Source organism: Podarcis liolepis (assembly GCF_965112155.1).
Source record: "Podarcis liolepis genome assembly, chromosome: Z".
NCBI lineage: Eukaryota > Metazoa > Chordata > Lepidosauria > Squamata > Lacertidae > Podarcis > Podarcis liolepis.
In genome coordinates, this window is record NC_139570.1 from 5,403,318 (window position 1) to 5,425,226 (window position 21,909).

A 21,909-nucleotide genomic window follows, 5' to 3' on the forward strand; every position below is an offset into this window, starting at 1 on the left:
GTCCAGGGTCCTGATCTGCCTTGCCTTGCCCAGACCAGACCGGATCTTGACAATTTCTACCACTTCCCCTGCATGCCCCAAGGCCTGTGGTCCTGGTCAACCCTGTCTCTTGACATTTAACAGGCAGCCTGTGTGGTTTGAAATAAACTGTGCAGGCAAAGGCATACAACTTTGAATGCCCCTGTGAGTAGCCGACTGTCAAGGCTCGCAAAGTGGAATGCATAGATCTTTCCATAGAGCTGTGCAGGATCAGCAGTACCAGCAAAAACAAACATACAAAAACACCCTTTCATTCCAGCCATGTCTTTGCCTGTGCCACAGCTGGTATCATTGATGGGCATGGCTGGGCCAAATAGGGACACCTAATTAGGCTCCAGACTGGAGGTTCCCTGCTCCTGGCCTACAAAATTACAATCCTGAACCAACAAGAAGTCTACTCCACAATCCAGGATGATGCAATAGTATAATTTCATCTTCTTCTACATTATCTATTATGGGGAGGAGCAAGGAGCTATGTGGGACACTGAAGCCTCAGAAATGCTATTTAGCCTTCGCTCTGGCTTCTTTAATTTCGAGAAGGTTTCACTCCCACACTTGCAAACTTGTAAATTAAAAGTGGGGTTCTGTGGCTAGTAGCCCATCCTGCCCTCCTGCAGGATCACAGCAGATGCACAGCTCCATCCTTTGCATGCAGAGTTGGACTCTGAAAGCAACGCTCTGTCATTCATTCACTGTGTCTGGAGGTCCACCTCTGGACATTACCTGCTGCAGAGAAGTGAGAAGGTCCAAGGTTCTTTGGAGCTGGTTGTGTTTCCTTTTGATCTCCTCCAGCAAGATATCCGAATGGTGCCGCAGCTCATTACACTGCTGGCAGATCAAGTTGAGGGCGTAGTGGTGGTTGGTTGCCAGCTGGTGCCCATGAAGGATCACAACCTGAGCCTTCCCTGTCAACTCCTATGTAACATCCAAATAAAAGAGGGGGTAGGAGTTATATTTCTAGACCGTGTGAGGCAGAAGGGCCACCATGTGGCCCTCACAGGCCTCTCTATCTAGCCCTCAAAGCTCTTCCCAGGCAACACCTTCTCTCCCCAGTCACACACTGTCCCTACTTCACAGCCTCTTTGAAGGTTCTTTCCTGGCTGGAATGTGTCCTTGAACTCTGGTCATGCCCCTTGCTTGTGAGGATGGAGGAAAAATGTGAGAGAAAGCAGCCTACTGCACAAAGGCAACGCTTACAGTTGTTGCTCTGCCAACGTTTGTCCCTTGTGTCATCTGCTGAAGAGATGTCAGAGTGCCCCCCACCTCTAGCCATCCTGGCCAATAGTCAGGGGTCTTGGAAGCTGTAGTACAGCACCATGGAACACCTCCCCATCCCTGCTCTAGGTGGGTTAGAATGGCTGTTCCTCACTGACACCAATTGGAAGGCGCTCTTACCTGTGCCATTTTGTTCAAGTTTTCCAGATCCAGCACCCTCTGTTTTACTTGAGAGACATTATCTCCAGTATCCGGCAGCTCCCTTTGCTTCTCCATTAAAAATTCAATGGCTTTACTGAGCTAAAAGTAAGAGGAAATTTTGTCAAAAAGAAAAACAAAAACAGGAGGGGCACAATATTATTTAAAGCACAGAAGGGGAACTTGTGGTTCTTAGGTTCCCCTCATGTGGTCTACACATCCCTCTTTGCTGTTTTCACTTGAAAGTGTTGCATTATGTTTGAGCAAGGAAGACCTCTGAAGCTAAACAAGCAGAGAATGGGGGTGACGGGGGTGGTCTTCTGCCCACCACTGGCTCCAGCTCCACACATCAAAGGAGCCACGCCCCCCATGACATCTCCTGCAGATCAAAGGCCCTTCGCATAGGGAAAAGGTCCTCTATACCTTTCAAGCACACAGTAGTTGAAAGCTACTGTGTGGGTCGAATGAATATTAAAAAACGCCAGCAATAGTTTCTTAGCCAAGGCTGATGGGATGGGGACCTCATCCTACCTCTTGGAAATGTTGCTCGAATTTCCAAAGCTGCAAATACTGCTCCATCTTCAGCTGATGTTTCTCCCAGAATCCATCAAAAGCAATTTCCATTTCATGTAACTGTGCAAGCAACCTTTTTTTCACAAGAGGGAGCTGGTTTAGTTATCCATTAAAAACAATGTACTATGTAACCCAAGAAAATCATTAATAAAAACAATTTTAAAAACCCTCAACTGCATTTCTACCAAGTGGTCCCAAGCTATTAAAAAAGGGCATTTTTACAAAGAGCTCAACCCCTTAAAAAGAAAAAGAAAAAAACAGGCACCTTTTAGATTTCACACGATGTCCCTGATGCAGCATCGTCAGAAATTTAAATGGACTCCAGCCACCCAATGCCTATTTGGACTGCTGAAGACTGGAAACTCCAGAATCCACCAAGGTACTTTGCCAAGCCCCCACCCCCCGAAAACAACCCTTAGGTGTTGTTGCAACCTCCTTTCACCAGGGAACAAATTGTGGCTTGTCCAAGGTAAAAGAAGGCTGTCCCGTTCAGAGGTGGCACAGGTGCAGGACAGGTGAGGATGTTTCCACTGCACACAGAGAAGAAGAGGTTGAATCCAAGGTGGTGGCTTGCCGGCTTGCCCCCCCCCATAACTTTTGCCATTGCTGGGGGGATGGGGGGGGATGCACTCTAATGGAGTGCCTACCTGACCCCAGGCACACGGCTGCTTTCTTCCCCAACAGGAATGGAAGAGCATCTTCCAACCATCACAGACAACACTAAGCTAGATGGACTGTATAAAGATAATTTCCTGTTCGTATTTTGGGGGGAAAGAGCTATTGCTCGGTGGTAGGGCTTCCACATGCAGAAGGTTCTAGGTTCAATTCCCAGCATCTCCAGGTAGGGCTTGGAACATAGTACCCAGCCATTGTGACTAGCAGTCATTGATAGCCTTTATCCTTAAGTTCTCCTGTGCATTGTTTTGCAGGAAACCTCAGGAGGAGAGAGTGCTCTTATACTCTGGTCCTTCTTATGGGTTCCCAACAGGCATTGGCTTGGCCACTGTGAGAACAGGATGCTGGACAAGATGGGTCATTGGCATGATCCAACAGGGTTCATCTTATGTTTCTATGCTTTCAATGGGCAAGACAGTGATCCTAGTCAACAGCTTTTAACATGTGCATGATGCTCAACATGCTCACCGATTGACAGTCTCCCAGTCACCAGATCTCTCCTGTGGTTCCTCTTTGTCAGGTTCATCCATGTCAGGTTCCTCTAAACTACACAGCAGCATGTTTCCTTCTTTGGTCACTGTCGTAATATCTTCCTGCAGCATGTATAATAAGCATTGCTGATTAATATGTCACCAGAACCACCATGGTGGTCTTCCGTTTCCAACTCAATGAGGTGTCAAGGACCACAATTCCAAAAGGAGCCCTCTGAACCCAACCCTCAGCTGGAATCAAATCTACACCACATCTGCAATTGCACCTGCTCACCTGTCCCTGGGTATATTTAGCTTGCAGAAGAGAAGACTAAGGGAAGGCATGGTCTACAAACATCTGGTGGGGCTGTCATGCAAAAGATGGAGCAGATTTAACATCTGTTGTTCTAGAGGGCATAACTAGAAATATTGAGAACTAAAACCAACTAATAAAAACTGAATATGTGTTTTATATTGATCAGGACCAGGGGGCTGGACTCTTTCACTGTATTTCCCCATCAATTTTACTGTTGGTGTGGGTGGACCCACAAAAATCGTAGATGACGAATAGCCATAATCTGCCTGGAAGTGGGAGAAATGAGCAACTGGGACCCTGCCTGCTCTATAAGCAGTTCCCCACACAGCAAACTTTGGCACACTTCCAGAGCTGGTTTGCCAAAGCACGTTATGCTCTCACTTTGGTTTAAGTATCATGGCTGCTTTTACAGGAACTCTAAACATAATGCCAAGCTCTCCATCAGCCTTATGTAAAGAAGCAGATATGTGCACAAAGGTCCAAGCAGCTTCTATGGAAGAGACACAAACATGGTGCTGCACCAATCATTTTGATCCATCATGACTGCTCTGCTGTGCACCTGAAATATACCACAACTGCTGGATGTGATGCAGGTTTAGCAATACCCGTATTAAGAGCCTCAACATTAGGAAAACCTTCCCAATGGTATGAGCCATTTGACCTTAGAAAATACTCCTTTGAGAGAGATGGTGGACTCTCCTTCATTGGAGTTACTGAAGCCACGAGCTGGAATGGCCATCTGTCAGGGACAGGGATGGCTGAATCTGTCACTTTCTCTCGGTTTCTCATTTTCCCAATCTTAAATTCAGTTCTTCACATTTCTGCAGCAAACCGAAAATCTGTCCAAGTTTTAGTGCAATAATAATAGTCACATTTTTGTATGCAGTTTGAACAAATACACACATTTTTGTTAAGCTGTTTTCCCTAATATAATGCATTTTTTGTTTGCTGTTTTATGCATACAATTATATGCATACTTTACTCTGACATGTGCATTTTGGTCTATATTACTTGACTAGGGAACCACAGAGAACTGTGGATTTTGAAGGTTGTGTTTTGTCTTGGAAGCTGCAAATTAGGTAGTTTCACCTTCCAATGAGAACTGAATCAATTCTCCCCCTCCCTCTGTCCCTGGTCAGAGATGCTATAGTTGAGGCAAGATCTCTATACAGAGTTCAGAGTCAGAACTAGCAACACTATTTCCTATTCTGTAATTCTAGGATTTCCTTGCTCATAGGCAGAGTGTAAGGTCTAAGGGGACAGAAGTTAATGCAATATTTGCTTATGAAACTTTGTGTGTACCATGTGCCTTTCTGAAGTTGTAGAAATAAGAAACAAGGAATGACAGCCAGGGCCGAGACACCTAGTTTAAGAAATCACGATCAATCACTTCGAAATGGCAGGATTAATAAGATAGATGCACATCAGTTTGAGCAGGAGTAAAATAATTGCGCTGAAGAATTGCTTTGATGAATGGACTGGATTTCCTTGCCCCTTCCTCCACCCATCAAACGTGGCAGCCTTTAGCTAGCAAATAGTGATTCCAGGACAGTAATATACCATAGCACAGGGGCAAAAGCAAGGAAAGGAAAGCAGGACAGTGGAATGTCATTTCTTCCCTGACATCCCAACCTGTTTAGTGAATAGTTGCTTGTGTGGAGATTATATGATGCTCCCCCTGCCCAACACCTGCTAGGGAACTAGGTTTGTTGCAAAACCCCTTCACATCTAAATGCAATCTGAATTTGGCCTATGGTCAGAGGCAGTAATGGTTCTGAGTACCAGTCGCTGGAAACCAGGGGAGGGAAGAGTGCTCTTATTATGCTCAGGTCCTGCTTTCCGGTTTCTCTTGGGGGCATCTGGTTGGCCACTGTGAGAACAGGATGCTGGATTAGATGGGCCATTGGCCTGATCCAGCAGGCTCTTCCTAGACCCTTATGCTAGTGTGCAATTGAGTCCCACCCCAAAAAAAGTCTAGAATTGCTTCCCACCCCCGCACCAGTGCTTTACTCTAATTGTGCAAACCTAAATCTCTAGTAGGGAATTGAACCCTTCCAGCAAAACAGTTATCGAGTCTGGAGGTGACCAAAGTTTTTCACAGGATCAGGTAGTTTCGGATGCAACTTGCCTTCAGCTGATAGTATTTCTCTGTGCGCAGTGCCAGGATGCGTTCAATTGAGTAGGCATCATCTGGGAGCTCTGTTTCTGCCAGCTCCATGCCAAAGGATTGCAACATCTGGGCAATTTCCTTCACTGTTAGTGCAAAGCTTTCTATGGCCTGGGGGAGAAAGTTTTCTGTTAATCAGCTTGGCATGCCGCTTGGTGCTTAAGCTTGATAAAAGCAGCAGTGAGGTATTTATTTATATAGTTGCTTATTTTCATTTAGGAATTGCTTCCCCTGGTGGATTTGCAATGGACAACAAAAAAGCATCGGCAATAAAAACATATTCAGGTCCAATACAGGTATAGACTGGGATAAAAACAAACCTGCACTTTAAAGGATGTTTAGAAAACCAAGGTGTTCCGTAGGCACAAGCAGATAATGGAGACTTTCAGACCAGGGGGCTTCCAAATGGCAGGTGCTGCCACACTAAAGGTGTGATTTCCACACAACATGCACCTCCTGGTGATATGGTACCTGCAGGAGAAGGTCCTCTCCTGCAAAGTGCAGTGATTGGTTGGGTATATAAGTGGTGAGATGATGAGCTTTGTACACCAGCATGTCCTGCTAACTGAACAAAATGCGTTCTCTGGAAATTGTTCATTAGGTGAGCAATTCCACTGATTGCTAGAGGGTAAATTCTAATGTGTTCCTGACCAAGGAACTTTGACCCCACTCAAAAGCCAAAGAAATCCTCAGGAAACCACAGGAGAACCCAGAAAACTTTATATCTGGTTTGTCTGATCACTCTCCCTCCCTCAGCCAACCAGCGAAAGGCAAACAAGGAAGTAAAAAATGCTCTCTGTTCTGATATCTGAATCAGCAGTGTGTATAGCAAAGTTCAGGTACTGTGTTTGGATATGTGAATTTTCACATAGCGAATGTTCATAGAGCGGGACCTACATACACCTACAACTTAGTTTAGCTGTTGTTGGAAGGACTGAAGTTCACCATAGCTCTGTGGCAGAGCAATTTACTTTGCATGCAGAACACTCCAGGTTACATCCCAGGGATCTCCAGTTAAAAGGGATCTAGTACTGCAGCTAATGATGGGAAGTCCCTTCTCTCTTCAGGACCCTGAGAAGCTGCTGGCAGCCAGAGTACTAACATGAGTAGCCAACTTGCTACACTCCAGATATTAGTAGACTCCAGCTCCCATCGTTTCTGACTAGTGCCCTTGCTGAGGCTGGTGGGAGCTGGAGTCCTGGATGGTAACTTCATGAACTTCCCATTGCATGGTCCAAAATTACCCAAGGTATGTTATAATTTTGCATATATGCTAAAGCCTGCGGCACCTACTCTCTGCACTTGCCAATGCTGTATACCCCTTTGACTCCCCCTCCATGACCAACTCCCCTCCCTTGAATCTTTACCTCTGCTCCCTATTCCTCACAGCTTGCACCAAGCCCATTGCCCTAACACCCACCCCTCTCTCCTCCAGCTCCACCCCCTTTTAAAGGGGGAGAGGCATTTCACACTTTTACTTGCTAAACCGCTGTGTGAAGGGCCTCCCCGTTCTGTTAAACCTTGCTGCAGGCATGTGTAGCCACTCTCCTGGGTGTACCTGCTGTTCCTCACACCACAGCTGATGTGGCATGTGAAATGCAGAGCATGATGACACCAGATATTTTTATGTATATAAGAAGATATTACACACACATTTACAACAGCATTAATGTGTGGAACATACTGTTCTGAAGATGACCCATTCGCTATGGCAATACTCCAAGGTGCCCCCAAATTCAGGTGTTAACTGCTTTTCATCGATGTATGTCAGCAAGTCGCTGACCGAACTCAGCATTACAACCTGGGGGAAGAGAAAAGGGGGGAATAGACCTGTAGCTTAATATTCACAGGGTTAGATACCTGATTCTGCAGGAGTCATTTCACTGAATATACCAGCACATGTATCCATTTAATCAGCCTTGCAATTAGCCAACCCCAGCCCCAAAACCAAAGATTCCAGAGCCCAGGGTCACCCAATGAAGCTGAAAGGTTGGAAATTCAGGGCAGACCAAAGGAAGTACTTTGTCACACAGTGTGTGGTTAAACTGTGGAGCCTTCCCCAACAACACATAATGGCAACCTAGTCAACCCACTACTCAGATGCCTCTAAACAGGGACTAGAGATGGGTGGATCTGTCCATTTTGGTTTCTCTTCATTTCTCATTTTTCTACTCTTAAGTTCAGCTCTCCGGATTTCCTCAGTAGTTTGCAACTTTTAAAAAGCAAAAGTATGTACACATTTGTATGCAACGGCGCCTTATGTACATACCTTTGCAAAGCAATTTACCCTAATGTTACACGTGTTGTATATTGCTTTCATGAACACAGGCATTTTTATGTGCATTTTGCCTTCGTAGATGCATTTTTGTACACAATACTTAGCTGGAAAACTACATTTCCAAATTTGCAGAACTGCAAAGTTCAAAGGGTGACTATGTTTCAGTTTGCACCCTCCTCCTCCCTTCTTCCCAAAGCCGACTGTGGCTCAAGGTAGAATGCATGCATTGCTGGCCAAAGCCCAAGGTTTCTCTCCTTTAGGAGAGGCAGAGCCCAATGACAGAGCCATACAGATCAGGCAGGCAGGCAGGCTTGCCACATTCTCTTTGGGGAAGCAATCTGCAATATGGGACACAATTGTGTGGTAGAGAAAGAACGTACTGTTCAGAGCATTCTCACTCAGAAAAACTCTGAGCTCTAGATGTAGTCCAACTTTAAAGCTACAATTCAGGGCTACAGGAGCCTGCAGCCCTCCAGATATTGTTGAACTACAACTCCCATCCTCCCTGATCATTGGACAGGCTTCCAGGGGCTGATGCGAGTTGGGGGCCCCACCCCTTCGCCAGATAAATGCCTGCCAGAGCTTTTAAATATGAATGAATTTAACATTTCACCTCCATTTTTAGCATCATCTTCTAAAGCCCATAAAATGCTCAAGGTTGGTGTTTTGTACATGTGTGTGTGATTGTCATTTGTATCCACTGTCATTTTAAACAAATGCATTGCAGCTGAACAACAACAGGGAAGGAAAATTCCCTGCAGGTAAAGCTGTAGAGTACAAAAGACGGGGTGATGCTGTGGCAGCAGGTGTGATACCGGCAGTTTGAGCAGGAAGTCCTCTTGGCTAAACCGAAATCCAATGTCGGTGAAAGTGCGCTGAAAGAATCCGGTGGGGCGCAGGACCATCACTAGGTGCAAGTTTCCGGGAAATGAGGCCTGTGGGGGGAGAAACCAGACAGCCAGTATTACATACAGAGAGTTCTCCACTATCGAGAGGAAAGTCAGTTTAGAAAATCAGAAATGATGTTAACCTCCTGTTTTTCCAGCAATATGGCTGCAAACTTTGATACTGTTTTGTGTTTGTGCTTATTAAGGAGTCCAAGGTGGTTCTCCTGCTCCCCATTCCATCCTCACAACAAGCCTGTGAGGTAGGTTAGGCTGAGGTGACTGGCCCAAGGTCACCCAAAGAGCTTCATTGGCTGAATGGGGATTTGAACCCTGGGCCTTCCAGGTCATAGTCCAGCACTCTAACCATTACACCACACCCTGCCTTACCAGGAGGTGTTTCTGGAGGGAGCATGGAAAGTGAGCGAATGACACAAAACCATATTTAAAAATTATTTTTGAAGGGAGTAGAAAGGATGCTCCCATCCTTTCTTGTGAGGGGCCATTGAGCAAGAGCAGTGGCTTAGGAGCAGAGCATCTGCTTTGCATGCAGAATGTCCCAGGTGAAATCCCGGGCATCTCTAGGTAGGGCTGGGCAGGTCCCCCGCCTGAAACTCTTGATAGCCACTTACAGTCAGCAGAGACAATACTGACCTGAATGCACTAATGGTTTCAACTCAGTTTAAGGAAGTTTCCTGTGCTCTTTATTCAGAACCATGGGGAATAGAATACTACTTTGTTGTTGTTGTTTTTAGAAATGCCATATCTCAGTGGGACATCTGCTTTGCATGCAGAAGGTCCCAGGTTTAACCCCTGGAACACACCACTGTTGTCAAACAGAGGCTGAGTGAGTTCAGCAGGAAGAACTGGGATGTTTTCCGCTACTGCTGCCTTCTCCCAGCATCTGCAGCCTCAGGCAGCAGTCTTGTTCTGCCTAATGATAGAGCCGGCCCTACTGATCCCAAGTCATTTATGTTTTGGGAACAGATAAGAACCAGCAAGTTGAATTATCCCCTGTAAGCTAACCAGCAGTAGCCAGCACAGTTGATATGAGAGTACTTCCATTTAGGAATGAGACAGGCAACCATTAAAACTATTCGCCACAGGAATTTCCTTTCTCCAGACATTTGCGAGGGATTGAGACATTTGCAGCAGTGTGATACTGTTCCGTGTGTCTTGTTGATGCTAGTTGCTCTCAGGGAAAACCCGAGGAGAAGACACAGTCTGTTTGCAGCAGACTCTACGTGCATCCCATAGCCACCTAGTTCCAGTCTTATTCCATCCAATATGAAATAATCAATAGCCCCTTGAAATAGACACATGCCAAAATTTTTGGCACCTGATCCTTGCAGTGTTAACAATGCCCTTCATCAGCCATTTTTTAAACCCGCTTTCAGGTATGAGGAAATTTGATATCAAACATAGCCCTCAGCAGTCACAGCAGGAGAGAGGAAGAGAACAAACATCCTCAAATAGTCGTGGAAGTTAGGGAACAGTTCTCCAAAGATTCGTTGCAAGAATATCAATCACATCCTGTAAATTGTTGTATAGGACTTGTTTATCCCACCCTTTCTTTCCAGGAGCCTGTGGTTATCTCTTATGAACACAGAAGGGGTCCATAAACTTGCCACCTGGAGGTGTGTAATAACCAGGGTAAGCAATGTCACCAATAAATTATCCTGTCATATTGTTAACAAAATTATTACAGTAATGGATTCCTGGTGTCTGCAACTTTAAAAAATGCATACAGATTCAACCTGTACAATATTGCATTACACATACTGCATTGGAATATACTATTCCACGCAATGAGACGTGTGGCCCAAATGCAACATGTTCCCAAGAGCTATTTTTAAGATAAGCTTAAAATAATAAATGAATGCAAACTGATTGCCAAAACTCTGGCCTGAATGAAGCCAGCAGGAAGACTTCCAGGGACCAAGAACTGGCTCTTGAAACAAGGGCAAACTGCTCAGTAGCTTGCGATTGCATAGATCAAACCCAGCAGAAATCAAACCCAGCAAAGACTTTGTGCCCCCAGGTAATGCAATGTATGTGAGTGTGGACCACAGGATAGTTTCCTCCAAATTCAATGAGCCCCCAAACAGAATACCACCACCACCCTTTTCCACTGGAACTCATAAGCATATTTGCTCAGGAAAAAAATCCCACTGAGTTCGATGGGACTTAGTCCTAGGTAAGCTGTATAGTGAAGGCTAGTCCATTAGGGCAACCAGGGCCCTGCCCCACCAATCTCATTCTTCAGGATGCATACATGGGATCTGCAGCAAAATGTTGCAGCATAGAAGAGCTTCTGCTCAAGGTTCCAGGCACTCCAGAACTCACAAGAGCCTGGCAGCATTCCAGGTCCACTGAGCACGTTCAGTTTGCATCAGGCTTATGGTCACCCCAACCTTCTTGTGAATTGAGTGGAGCTATTGATAATGTAACTGGCCCCATAGTCTGAACATAGGAAATAGACGGGATAGTAAATAGTTTGCTATTCTCATGCATGCAAAGATGGTTTGGTGCTTGCTGGACTTTGCACCTTCTCTTCTCTTTCCTTCGCCAGTATTACCGTAGTTTTCTGTGTATAACACGCCCCTGTGTATAAGACTCGAAATTAAAGAAATGGGGGAAGATTGCCCAGAGCTTTTGGGGAGGATTGACCAGACTTGTTGAGCTTTTTTGTTGGGTGGGGGGTTGGCCTAAGTTGTAGAGCTTTTTGGGGGGGTTGCCGACAATCGCTCACCCACATGACGACCGCTGCCAATGGTAAGCTTATTATCTTGCAGAGTCTGGAAAACTAAGAATTATCCAAACTCACAAGAGTCCACTCAGTGTGTTTCTGTGTGAGTCCCTGTTCTGGGCATGCCATGGAATAATGGGCTCAGGCTCTACCTCAGTGGCCAGAGTGACAGAATGCTAAATCACACTTGATGCAGAGAGGTGGGAAAGTATCACCCACCCACCGTTCCAGGGAAAACAACAGCGGTGACTCATGCAGCAGGCTTTTCTGCAAGTGATTCCTTTCAGACTTAAAGACATGCAGTTTATTTGTTAGCAGTTGGCTTGCATCGCTCTTTCCTGGCTCACCATTTCTAAATGAACAGCCCTAATGAGACTTGGCCCTCACTGAACTGTCAAAAAGAAATATAGCCCTTCCTTACAAGTACGTCCTCCTCATCAAATTATATCCTTACTACCTTAAATCTGCTCCTGAACACCGAGAGCGAGAGAGGGGGCGGAATGGTGAGCTCCTTCTTTTTTAAAACCTTTTCTCCTAACCTTACATAAGCAAATATGTTTCATTCAGATCCCCCCCCCCCCGTGCCATCCCCCACAATGGCTCTCCTGGGGACTTTTTAAATGCAATCCTGCCTTTTTCTACAGCCTTTGACTATGAGGAGGGTTTGAGCTCAAGCACGGATAACCTCCAGCAATGAGAATGATAAGCGCCGCATTTGTACAAACTTGATCGGTCAGTGTGGCAACGCCTACAACTTTGGAACTTCCTGCCTATTGAGACCAAGCAGGGGCCTTCATTGTATTCTCTTCAGAGCCTGCTAAAAACATTCCTGTTTAGGCAAGCCTACCCAGATGCTGCAAAAGTTCAGGTGATTTTAATCTGTTTTAGTATTTTAACTTTTATATGTTTTAAAGTAAGGTTGCATTTTTTTCTTGATTTTACTGTTTTATCTTTTGTAAACCATTTTGAGGCTTTTTTCCTTTCTACAATATATATGTGTGTGTGTGTGTGTGTGTGTGTGTGTGTGTGTGTGTGTATAATAGAAAGGAGGCTGATTCTAACATTGATGAAGACACATTGGTTGCTTCTAAATCCCTTTTTAAACCAACGGGAGAAAGTTATGCACCTGGTCAGCTTTTGTCCTCTTGCATTTTAAACTGGAACAAAAACACTTTAATATTAACACAAACCTACTTTTTTATTTTTAAAAGTAGACCCAAACAAAATGTTGGCTCTTAAACCAATTCTGTTTGCAGCATTCTCAGAGAACAGCCAGCAAAATTATTTTATCAGCAGGCCTCCTGTGGAACTGAACCTACAAACAGCCTTACTGAAAGGGACAATTCAAAAGGTCTACCTGTTCCCCACAGTGGCCAACCAGATGCCTCTGAGAAGCCCACAAGCAGGGCATGGAGGCAACAGCCCACCCTTGCTTTTTGTCCCCAGAGCCTGGTACTCAAAGGTATACTGCATCTGAGCATGGGGGCTCTATTTAGCCTGAGATAACCTACATAGAGAATTCAGGAACACACGAAGGGACCTTAAAAATGTGGGGATAAGTCAAATCCATGGGTGAAGAAGAGATCCACCAATGGTATTAACTAATTTACTTGTGAGATATGCCCACTTTGACCTACAGAACTGGCACCATTGAAGGGGTCACATAATTCTCATTCCACAATTACAAGAAACTAACTTTGTGGACAGCACCTAAACTTTGGAACTCCCTGCCTATTGACATAAGCAGGTGCCTTCACTGCACTCCTTGCAGCACCTGCTTAAAATCTATCCAGACATGCAAAAACTTACATGCATTTCAATCTTTTTAGTTTTAGTTTAGTTTAATTATTTGTTTCCAACTGGGGGTTTCTAACTGATAATTTTAATATTTCTGATATACTGCTTAGAGGTTTTATTTCAGTCAAGCAGTATATAAATTTAATTACATTAAAAGAACCTGTGGCAGCTAAATAGAAACTCCTTGTTCAGCAGCAGTCTACCTGATAACAGGGGCACCAACAAGAGAAGACTATTTCCAAAAGCATCTGTTTGGCAATGTCTGGAGGTGGACTAGATCCTGGGTCTTTGGTGCAATCCAGCAGGGCTCTTCCTGCATTTTTACAAGACTGGAGAGGACAGGAAGAAATATTGGTGTCTTGTGGTCATTGTAGGGCAGAAGGCAAGGAGCCCAGTAGCAAGTCTGCATTCAGACTCAGGGATTATTGCATTAGTTTTCCTTCTGCTCCATCTCCCAATATTCCTTTTACACCACACTATCTGTTGCATTGTGACTTCTTGATTGATATATTGCAATGTACCATGCTATATTTCATGAAACATCAGTGTGCGTGGTGTGATGCAACAGCAGATATCACCAGATATGTTGCCACCACCCAGTATGCACATGAGTGCTTCTGTCCTCCCCACATGAAAATGGCAAGGAAGAACTCTGCGCTGGAACACCAGCCCAAACTTCATCACATGGCATGACCTATGAAAACAGTGGGAAAACTGCAGTGCAAAAATTCCCAAGATTTTCCAGGTTAATGTGGTTGAAAACAGATTTTTTTCCTGGAAGCAATTAGCATGGAAACAAGCACTAAACAGCTGCTACATTTTCAGAAGTGGCTGTTATATCACATGGAAAATCTCCTAGAATGCAGTAATTATCAGGTAAGAAAATGTCAGGGAAATGGAACAAAGAGGCTGTCTGAAAACAGCCTAAGTGAAGGCAGAGCCAATGACAGACAGGGACAACTCATTCTAGTTTAGTCTCCATCCTCTTCCCTGCTGAGTTCTGCAAGGGCAACACTGAAGCTAAACAGGCGGAAGCTGAATAGCAGTTTTAAGCAGAGGTGTGCCTAGGGGCTGAACAAGGGCACAGGCCTGGGGGTGCAAAAATTGTGCCTCTCCACTCTGGAGTGGCTAGGAGCTCGCCCATCCCCTGCAGGCCATTCCTCCGCTGCTTTGGGCAGCCAGGTGAGGTGCCTCAGCAAGTGCAAGGGAGCCTAGGTATGCCTCTGGTTGTAAGTAAGAGACCAGGTAGTTTGGGGCTGGCTCAGGGCAGGTTGGTGGGGCAGTGCCTCCTTTGCAAGTTCCACTAGGCAAAATAGGGAACTCTGGCTTCCAATTCAGACTAGAACCGAGCAGGGGTGGAGACTTTGCAGTCCTCCATGGGCAAGTTGAACTACAACTCCCATTAGTCCCGGATAGCACAGGCAGGGTTGGTGGGAGTTGAAACAACATCCAGCAACATCTGGAGTGCCACAGGTTCCCAACCTCTAGCTTAGAGCATCCCTGCAGGAAGGAGAAAACGGAGTCAGCCTGGCACCACATCAACCTTACATAACTAATTGTCCCTGTAGCCTATGGCAGACTCTTGATTTTCCTTCCTAAAAAGCAGTAGGAGTCAGCCAATCCCATTGAGATTTACCAGAAGCACAACCTGCAAACTCTTCCAGGTGAGTAGCTTTTCTTGGAGCAAAACCGAACAAAAGCTTTTTGGCTCCTTAAAAGACTTAACAGAATTAATTGTGGTGTAAGCTTTCATGGGGTCAAGCCTACTTCGTCAGTTGCATCTTCACCCATCTGGAAAAGTCTGCTTGGACTCCACGAAAGCAGGATTAATAAATCCTGTGAAGTCTTTTAAGGTGCCAAACTGAAAAGCTGAAGAAGTTTTAAGTGGAAATTGGCTGATGACTCAAGAAGCCGTGGCTTGTCTCCCCTTTGGACAGGGCTGAGGAAAGGGTAACTCTCCAGACATTGCTGGGATTCTAGCTCCCAATCATCCCTGACCACTGACTGCACTAGGGCGAAGCTGACGGGAGTTGAAGTCTAACAGCATATGGGAGGCCACAGGCTTCACAGCCATGGCTCAAAGTCCTGGCCATTGTAGAAGTTAACTTTTCCACATGTGCAAAAACCAGAGCCTAACAGAGCTAAAGAAATCATGGTGCCAAGGCTATCCCTCAACATTCTAGAAGGCAGGGTATGGTTGTGCAGCAAGGACATCTTCAAATCCCCCATTTCAAGATGGGGGTGGGGGCTTGCGAAACTTCTATTCTCATCCCAAGTATTCCCCCACTCCACTTGGCACGCTACACAGCACCAAAGCTCCCCCTGTTCTTGCTGAATGTTGATTTAGTCTGCAAGGGTCAGTAGCAGATCCTTCAAATGTCAGCCACGTCCTGTGCAATGGCAAAGATTGGTGCCTCCCTCCCACTTCTCGCCTTCCATTCTACATCATAGTTGTGGCACCTCCTGCAGTACCCCCAAGGCTCTTCACCCAGTTTGACTGAACTGGTTGCACTCCCCTAAATCCACCTCTGCAAGAGTCTTGTCTGGCACTGGCTAATCTAAAGTAGGGACATGTCAATAAACTGACCATCATAATTCTCTCTCTCTCTTTCTTTAAAGTACAAACAAGCCCCAAAACATATTGTACAAGTTTTTCACTTATATGATGGAATTGACTGAATTTGCAGAATAGCTGAGCAACATTTGCCCTACAGATAGGCAGTATTGTTTCATTTTTGGAGGTGGAGAGGAAGGGGAATTGAAAGAGTACACTATGCTACACTTTGCATCCATGCACAAACGCATTTGCATGCATGTGTGGTAGAACTGGCCAGCATAAGTTTTAGAGAGCAAGAAGAACATGCATCTGTACTGGCTAACAGAAGAGTTCAAAGGAGTTTTCCCCTCCCTCTGCAAAAATGCTAAAAAATTAGAAACAATGGTTTTAATAAGTGCAGGTAAAAGATCAGGGCTGTCCCTGACAGAAGGGAAAGTGTTCAAGGCTGGCATTCTAGGAGTAGCTGATTTCAAAAAGCATGGCCTATTTCTTTACAGGCCCTGCAGGAGGCTCCACAAAGAATGAAATATTTCTGCCTGATTTCCTCTTTCTGCCTTCAAAGACCGAGGTATATATATATGCATATGTATGATGCAATAAAGGGGTTCTGAAGTCCCCCACATCTCTCAGACAGACAGACACCCAGACTTAGGAGCTCTGTTTAAAACTGGTGCCAACCTTGCTTCATCAGTGTGGACAGGTGTTTTGGACAATTACGGAAAATGCAGTAAATACTGCCCAAGCATCATCCTTTCCCTCGCGCCCCCCCCCTTTAATTTCCCAAGCGCTGTGTTCAGCAGTTTGTCCTAGAATGCTGCACTGCTAGCTAGGCTGGATGCTAGTGCTGCATCAAGGCTGCATTTGAACTTAGAAATCTGCTTTGCAAAAAAAAAAAAAGGAGAAAGACTGCAGGCAGACAGAGTCCTTACCGCATTCCTTCTTCCCCTCATCTTGCCTCCTGGGGGATTCGCCTCGGCCATCTCCCTTGCAAGACAGGAACTGGCTACCTTGCCCAAATGTCAATGCGGCATCAGTGAAATAAGACCCGTGGATCTCGTGAGGTGTTTAAAAATCGCCGGGGGTAGCCGGCCGCCTGCACTGCTGCTTCTCTTCGTGCCAAGGCATCGCTGCACAGAACACACAGAGCAGCCTCCTCACTCATGTCAGTTGCACGGGTGGCGCTGATACATGTTCCCATAATCTATTCATTCCCATACGCAAAACTGACTGGCAGATGACCTGGTCCTCTCCTCTCCTCTGGCTAAAGCAGAGCAGGCAAGGGTGCCAAAACTATGAATGGCTGTTGGCTGTGCTAGCCGGCAAGAAAGGTGGGGGGGAGAGACTCAGTGGCCAAGAACAGCTATAGATTTTTAAGGTGGAATGCAGAAGTTTGAAGATGTATATATTGCCATTTATAGCTCACAGCAGCAACACACTCCGGAGCAGTGTTAAGACTCTAGCGAGCATCCTTTCCGGTGTTTCCCCCCCCCCCCTCCCTCAAAGCTTTCCCACAGATGAGAAACAAATAATGCTTTGATGGCTGATAGCTCCTGGACAACTAATACAGAGACAGAGAGGGAGAGGAATAGGGATAGCATTTGGTAACTTTGATATGGTCTCCATTTTTGCTGCTGGCTGCTACGGATGTGCCCTGGTGAAGAGAGCAGATCACATGCCCCTGAGGTGTTTTAGGCTACTAGCCAGGATGGCTATGCTATCCTTCTACTGCCAGATGTGCCATGCCTCTGGATCCCAGGTTCTGGGAATCACAAGTAGGGGAGGAGTGCTGCTGTGCTCAGATTCTGCTTGCAGGCTTCCTATAAGGAGTATCCAGGTGGCCACTGTGAGAACAGGATGCTAGACAAGATTCTCCTTTGGCCTGATGCAGCAGAACTCTGCAAAAGTTATATCAATAACTACAACTTATATTCTATCAAGGGGTCGCGGGTGGCGCTGTGGGTTAAACCACAGAGCCTAGGACTTGCCGATCAGAAGGTCGGGGGTTCGAATCCACACGACAGGGTGAGCTCCCGTTGCTCAGTCCCTGCTCCTGCCAACCTAGCAGTTCAAAAGCACGTCAAGTACAAGTAGATAAATAGGTAGCGCTCTGGCAGGAAGGTAAACGGTGTTTCCATGCGCTGCTCTGGTTCGCCAGAAGCGGCTTAGTCATGCTGGCCACATGACCCGGAAGCTGTACGCCGGCTCCCTCGGCCAGTAAAGCGAGATGAGCACCGCAACCCCAGAGTCGGTCACGACTGGACCTAATGGTCAGGGGGCCCTTTACCTTTACCTATGTTCTATCAATAGCTACAGTGCGTTAGTTTAAACTATGGAACTTGCTGCCACAAGATGCAGAGAAGGGCAGCAACCTAGACACCTTTAAAGGGGGGGCAGTCAAAATAATGGAGAAAAAGGCTATCAATGGCCACAATGGCTATGTTATACAATCCATTGTCAGATGCTGCTTGAGATGGTTGTGGCTGCAGAGATGGGTGACCTCTCCAGGGCTCTAGACTGGGCAGTGCGTATGGAGGTTCTGGGCTGCCCAGACAACAAGACTCCCCTCTCAGCCTTGCTGATGTGGTCCAAAGGAAAGCAGAGCAATACATTTGGCACCAGCTTGGCTGCAGGAGTTGCCAGAAAGAGGTATACAAGGCGCCATCCAACCATCTTAGGGACTGCACTATGGATTTGCATAGGGTTTACTCCTGAGCCTTTTCCTTTCCCAAAGATATCCTGCAAGGCAGCGTCATGGACTGGCTGGATGCAGAGGGGTGGTGGGAGGCACCAGCTGGGGAACCCCTAAGGGAAGAAGGCTCAGAGGGATTGGCGGTGGGATGGTGATGAGTAGTCAGAAGGAGAAGAGGGAGCAGATTGTGAAGAGGTGTCACAAGCTGAAGAGATAAGAGGGTTTAGTGAGCAGGAAGAGTCTGTGGCAGACAGCAGTCCATAATCAGAAGCAGAGGCAAGGGCCAAGTGGCAGAGATAAGGCAGGCTGGTGAGGAAGCCTGGGTGTCTCCCCATCCTGCGGTGACCAGCTCCCCTCTCTTCTGGTCTTCCAGAATCCAAAGAGGTGTGAAGAGGGCGGATCAAAGAAAGGTAAGACGAAGGAGTCTCAGATTGCTTGGGAAGGAAACAGGGGAGAAGACTTAGAGAACTGTGGGAAAGAGGGATCTTCAGTCCTTGCAACTGCCTCATTGGGGTAAGAACTACTGGGATGAGTTGCTTTGCTCACTAGGTCTGGCCTCCTGGGCTCTTTTGTTTATTTTCATTTTTCATTTCACTTTTAGTTTGTAATACCGCCTTTCTATATTACTATGCACGTGGCGGTTTACAAGCTGAAGAAACAATAAAATAGACAGCAAAGATCACATACATAATAATAATCTGATCCAATAAAAGAAAGCCACAATAACTTTAAAATAAACAACTTATATCAAATAAAGCAATTTTCAATAATCCATTAGAATATAATAGTAAACAGTAAAATTAAATATCCACAAATAATAACACTTATCAGTTACAATAAAGAATTACTAGATGATAATAAATAAAAACCACAGCAAATCACAATGCATAAAATACCACAAAACATGCAAAACCATGTAAAAGAATCAAACTGAGAAACAAGCTCATACAACTTATAAAATGGTGTGTGTTTTTTAATTTCCCCGAACTTCTCTTATTTGAATAAAGAGTTAACTTCACTCGCTACTGTGTGAGTTATTCCTGACTTACTCGTGACACCCGCCCTGACAGGCAGCGGGTATAGAATTTTCCTTGAGGCTTACTTCCAAAGCCTTTCTAAAAAGGTGAGTCTTGTCATCTGGACAGCCCAGGACCCCCCAAACACACCGCCCAGTTCTCATTTCCCAGAAATGGTCCAGGAGGATACTATGGCCAATGGCATCAAGTGCTGAAGAGAGATCAAGGTCACACTCCCCTTGCCCTATTTTCTGCAAAGGTTATACTGGCAAAACCTATTGGTGTTTCACAACTTTCTGACTAGTTGCAGGATCTTAGCCAGACCTAGCAGAGTATACACAGTCCACTGAAGCAATTGGCAACTTGGCTACAGACAGGATGGACAAAGCAGGAACCAGGAACTTGTAGTTAGGTGTTTATTATATACAGTGGACTATAGTGCAGCAGAGACCACCCCTTCATGCAGCAAAGCATTAACCACACTCTGGGCCCAAATGGTCAGCCACCTTCTGCTAAATCTGGTAAGGCAGGAAGAGAAGGGGTTGAGGGGCATCACCAACTCTCTGGCCCAGTCTCAAGTGCTGACCTTCTAATCCCATCCCAAGGTCAAGAACCTCCCTGGTTGAGGAAATGGTGTCTGTATGGGCAATAACCAACCCCCCTGCCTTGACTCCCTAGTCTAGATTGCTGCAGCACTGAAAATCCAGGTGGACAGAGCTGGGTAAGGTCAGGCCCACCCAGCTCACTCACCCAAGCCAGATCAGCCCACTCAAATTATGAATGAGCATTGTTTTATTATGGACTGATCTAGCATTCAGCACCAGCACCACCAAACCAAAGAGCTTAGTGGATATGTCACCTTAGTGGCAGAGCTCACTAGGGCTAGAACAAGACCAAACACCTAGGCCTTCTCCTCCAATGGTGGTCAGCCCCCCAACTCCCCTTCCCCTGCCCAACACCCCTGGAATTGGGGAACCAGTCCTCAGAACTGTCCCCAGGGAATACCCTCTTTAGCATCCTCCTCCAATGATTTTGCGTGGCTGGAATGTGTAATAGAACTGTGGTAACACTACTTCTTTACCTGGATGGAGGGTGTCTTGGGAAGTGTGTGTGAGAGAGAGGTGTGTGTGTGTGTGTGTGTGTTTGTGTGTGCAGAAACCTCTGGCTTCTGCCTGGCCGAAATGCAACCTGCTCTCCTGGTAAGAGTCACAGCCATTGGTCCACCCACTTCTGCCTCTAGCCCTGCCCATTTCTGGCTCCTCCCACCACTGGCGTTTGTCCCCTGGAAGGTTATCCACAAAGGAATTATGGTCCTTGGGCAGATAATGACACTCCCCTTGTGCCCACCCCACCACAGAAGAACTTACTGCTATTCTTTGCAGAGTCATTTTGACAGACGTCCATGTATCCAACCTTCTGTCCAGGATTAGGATAAATTTGGTGTCCAATTCACGTTGGCTGGAACATAAAAAAATTAAATAAAGAAGAAGCAGGGAACAGAGCTGTGCCATTGACATCCACACCAAAAGTTCACAACTGGGCTTCCTGGATCTAAATCCAGTATGGTGTAGTGGTTAAGAGCGGTAGACTTGTAATCTGGGGATCCGGGTTTGCGTCTCCGCTCCTCCACATGCAGCTGCTGGGTGACCTTGGGCTAGTCACACTTCTCTGAAGTCTCTCAGCCCCACTCACCTCACAGAGTGTTTGTTGTGGGGGAGGAAGGGAAAAGGAGAATGTTAGCCGCTTTGAGACTCCTTAGGATAGTGATAAAGCGGGATATCAAATCCAAATTCTTCTTCTTCTTCCTACATTATTTTTTTAAAAAAAAATAGCTTTCAATACACAAACATCCATTCCTATTGTGGGTTAAAAGCTCACCCTTGAAAAGTCGCACTGGCAGGGTATGTCAGCTGAAGGTTTCTACAGTCACGTACCACCCAGGTCCACCAGGAATATGGATGGGCAAATATGACGAACCAAGTGTCTCATTTTTCTGGTTCTTAAGTTCAGTTCTCCACATATCCGAATCAGGTTGCAAATGTTGCTTTTAAAGTCCTCATGAAAAGTCACTGGCATTGCAGTTTGAAACTCCCATAATGTACCCATTTTTGTATGCAGCTTTGCACCCGAAACACATATTTTTACAAATCAGAAACTCCCCATAATATATGCATTTTATGTACACGTTACTTGACTGGGAGCCAGGTACTGTACCTAAAGTAGCACCTTCCCCAGTTCCAACCATCCTGGACCCTACAATTGGCTAGGGAGGCCTTTTTGCAGTGC

At 45.8% G+C, this 21,909-nt stretch overlaps 1 protein-coding gene across 6 annotated transcripts in view; it reads right to left on the reverse strand.

The window, feature by feature from the left end:
* MCF2 (MCF.2 cell line derived transforming sequence) overlaps positions 1–21,909 on the reverse strand; it is a 76,682-nt gene that overhangs the window by 35,939 nt on the left and 18,834 nt on the right. For 3 of the 6 annotated variants that reach the window (XR_014521723.1, XM_083486238.1, XM_083486241.1), the window contains exons 4-11: positions 20,991–21,081; positions 8,747–8,866; positions 7,338–7,454; positions 5,615–5,764; positions 3,169–3,293; positions 1,984–2,098; positions 1,435–1,554; positions 763–954 (exon numbers count right to left, since the gene is read on the reverse strand). Coding sequence is in view for 5 of the 6 variants with exons in the window: in XM_083486238.1 (XP_083342364.1) it covers positions 763–954; positions 1,435–1,554; positions 1,984–2,098; positions 3,169–3,293; positions 5,615–5,764; positions 7,338–7,454; positions 8,747–8,866; positions 20,991–21,081 (1,030 nt within the window). In the remaining variant the exon portion in view is untranslated. Of the gene's footprint in view, positions 1–762; positions 955–1,434; positions 1,555–1,983; positions 2,099–3,168; positions 3,294–5,610; positions 5,765–7,337; positions 7,455–8,746; positions 8,867–16,847; positions 17,239–20,990; positions 21,082–21,909 lie in introns of those variants that run through there. The other 3 variants (XM_083486239.1, XM_083486242.1, XM_083486240.1) reach the window with 3 other exon arrangements.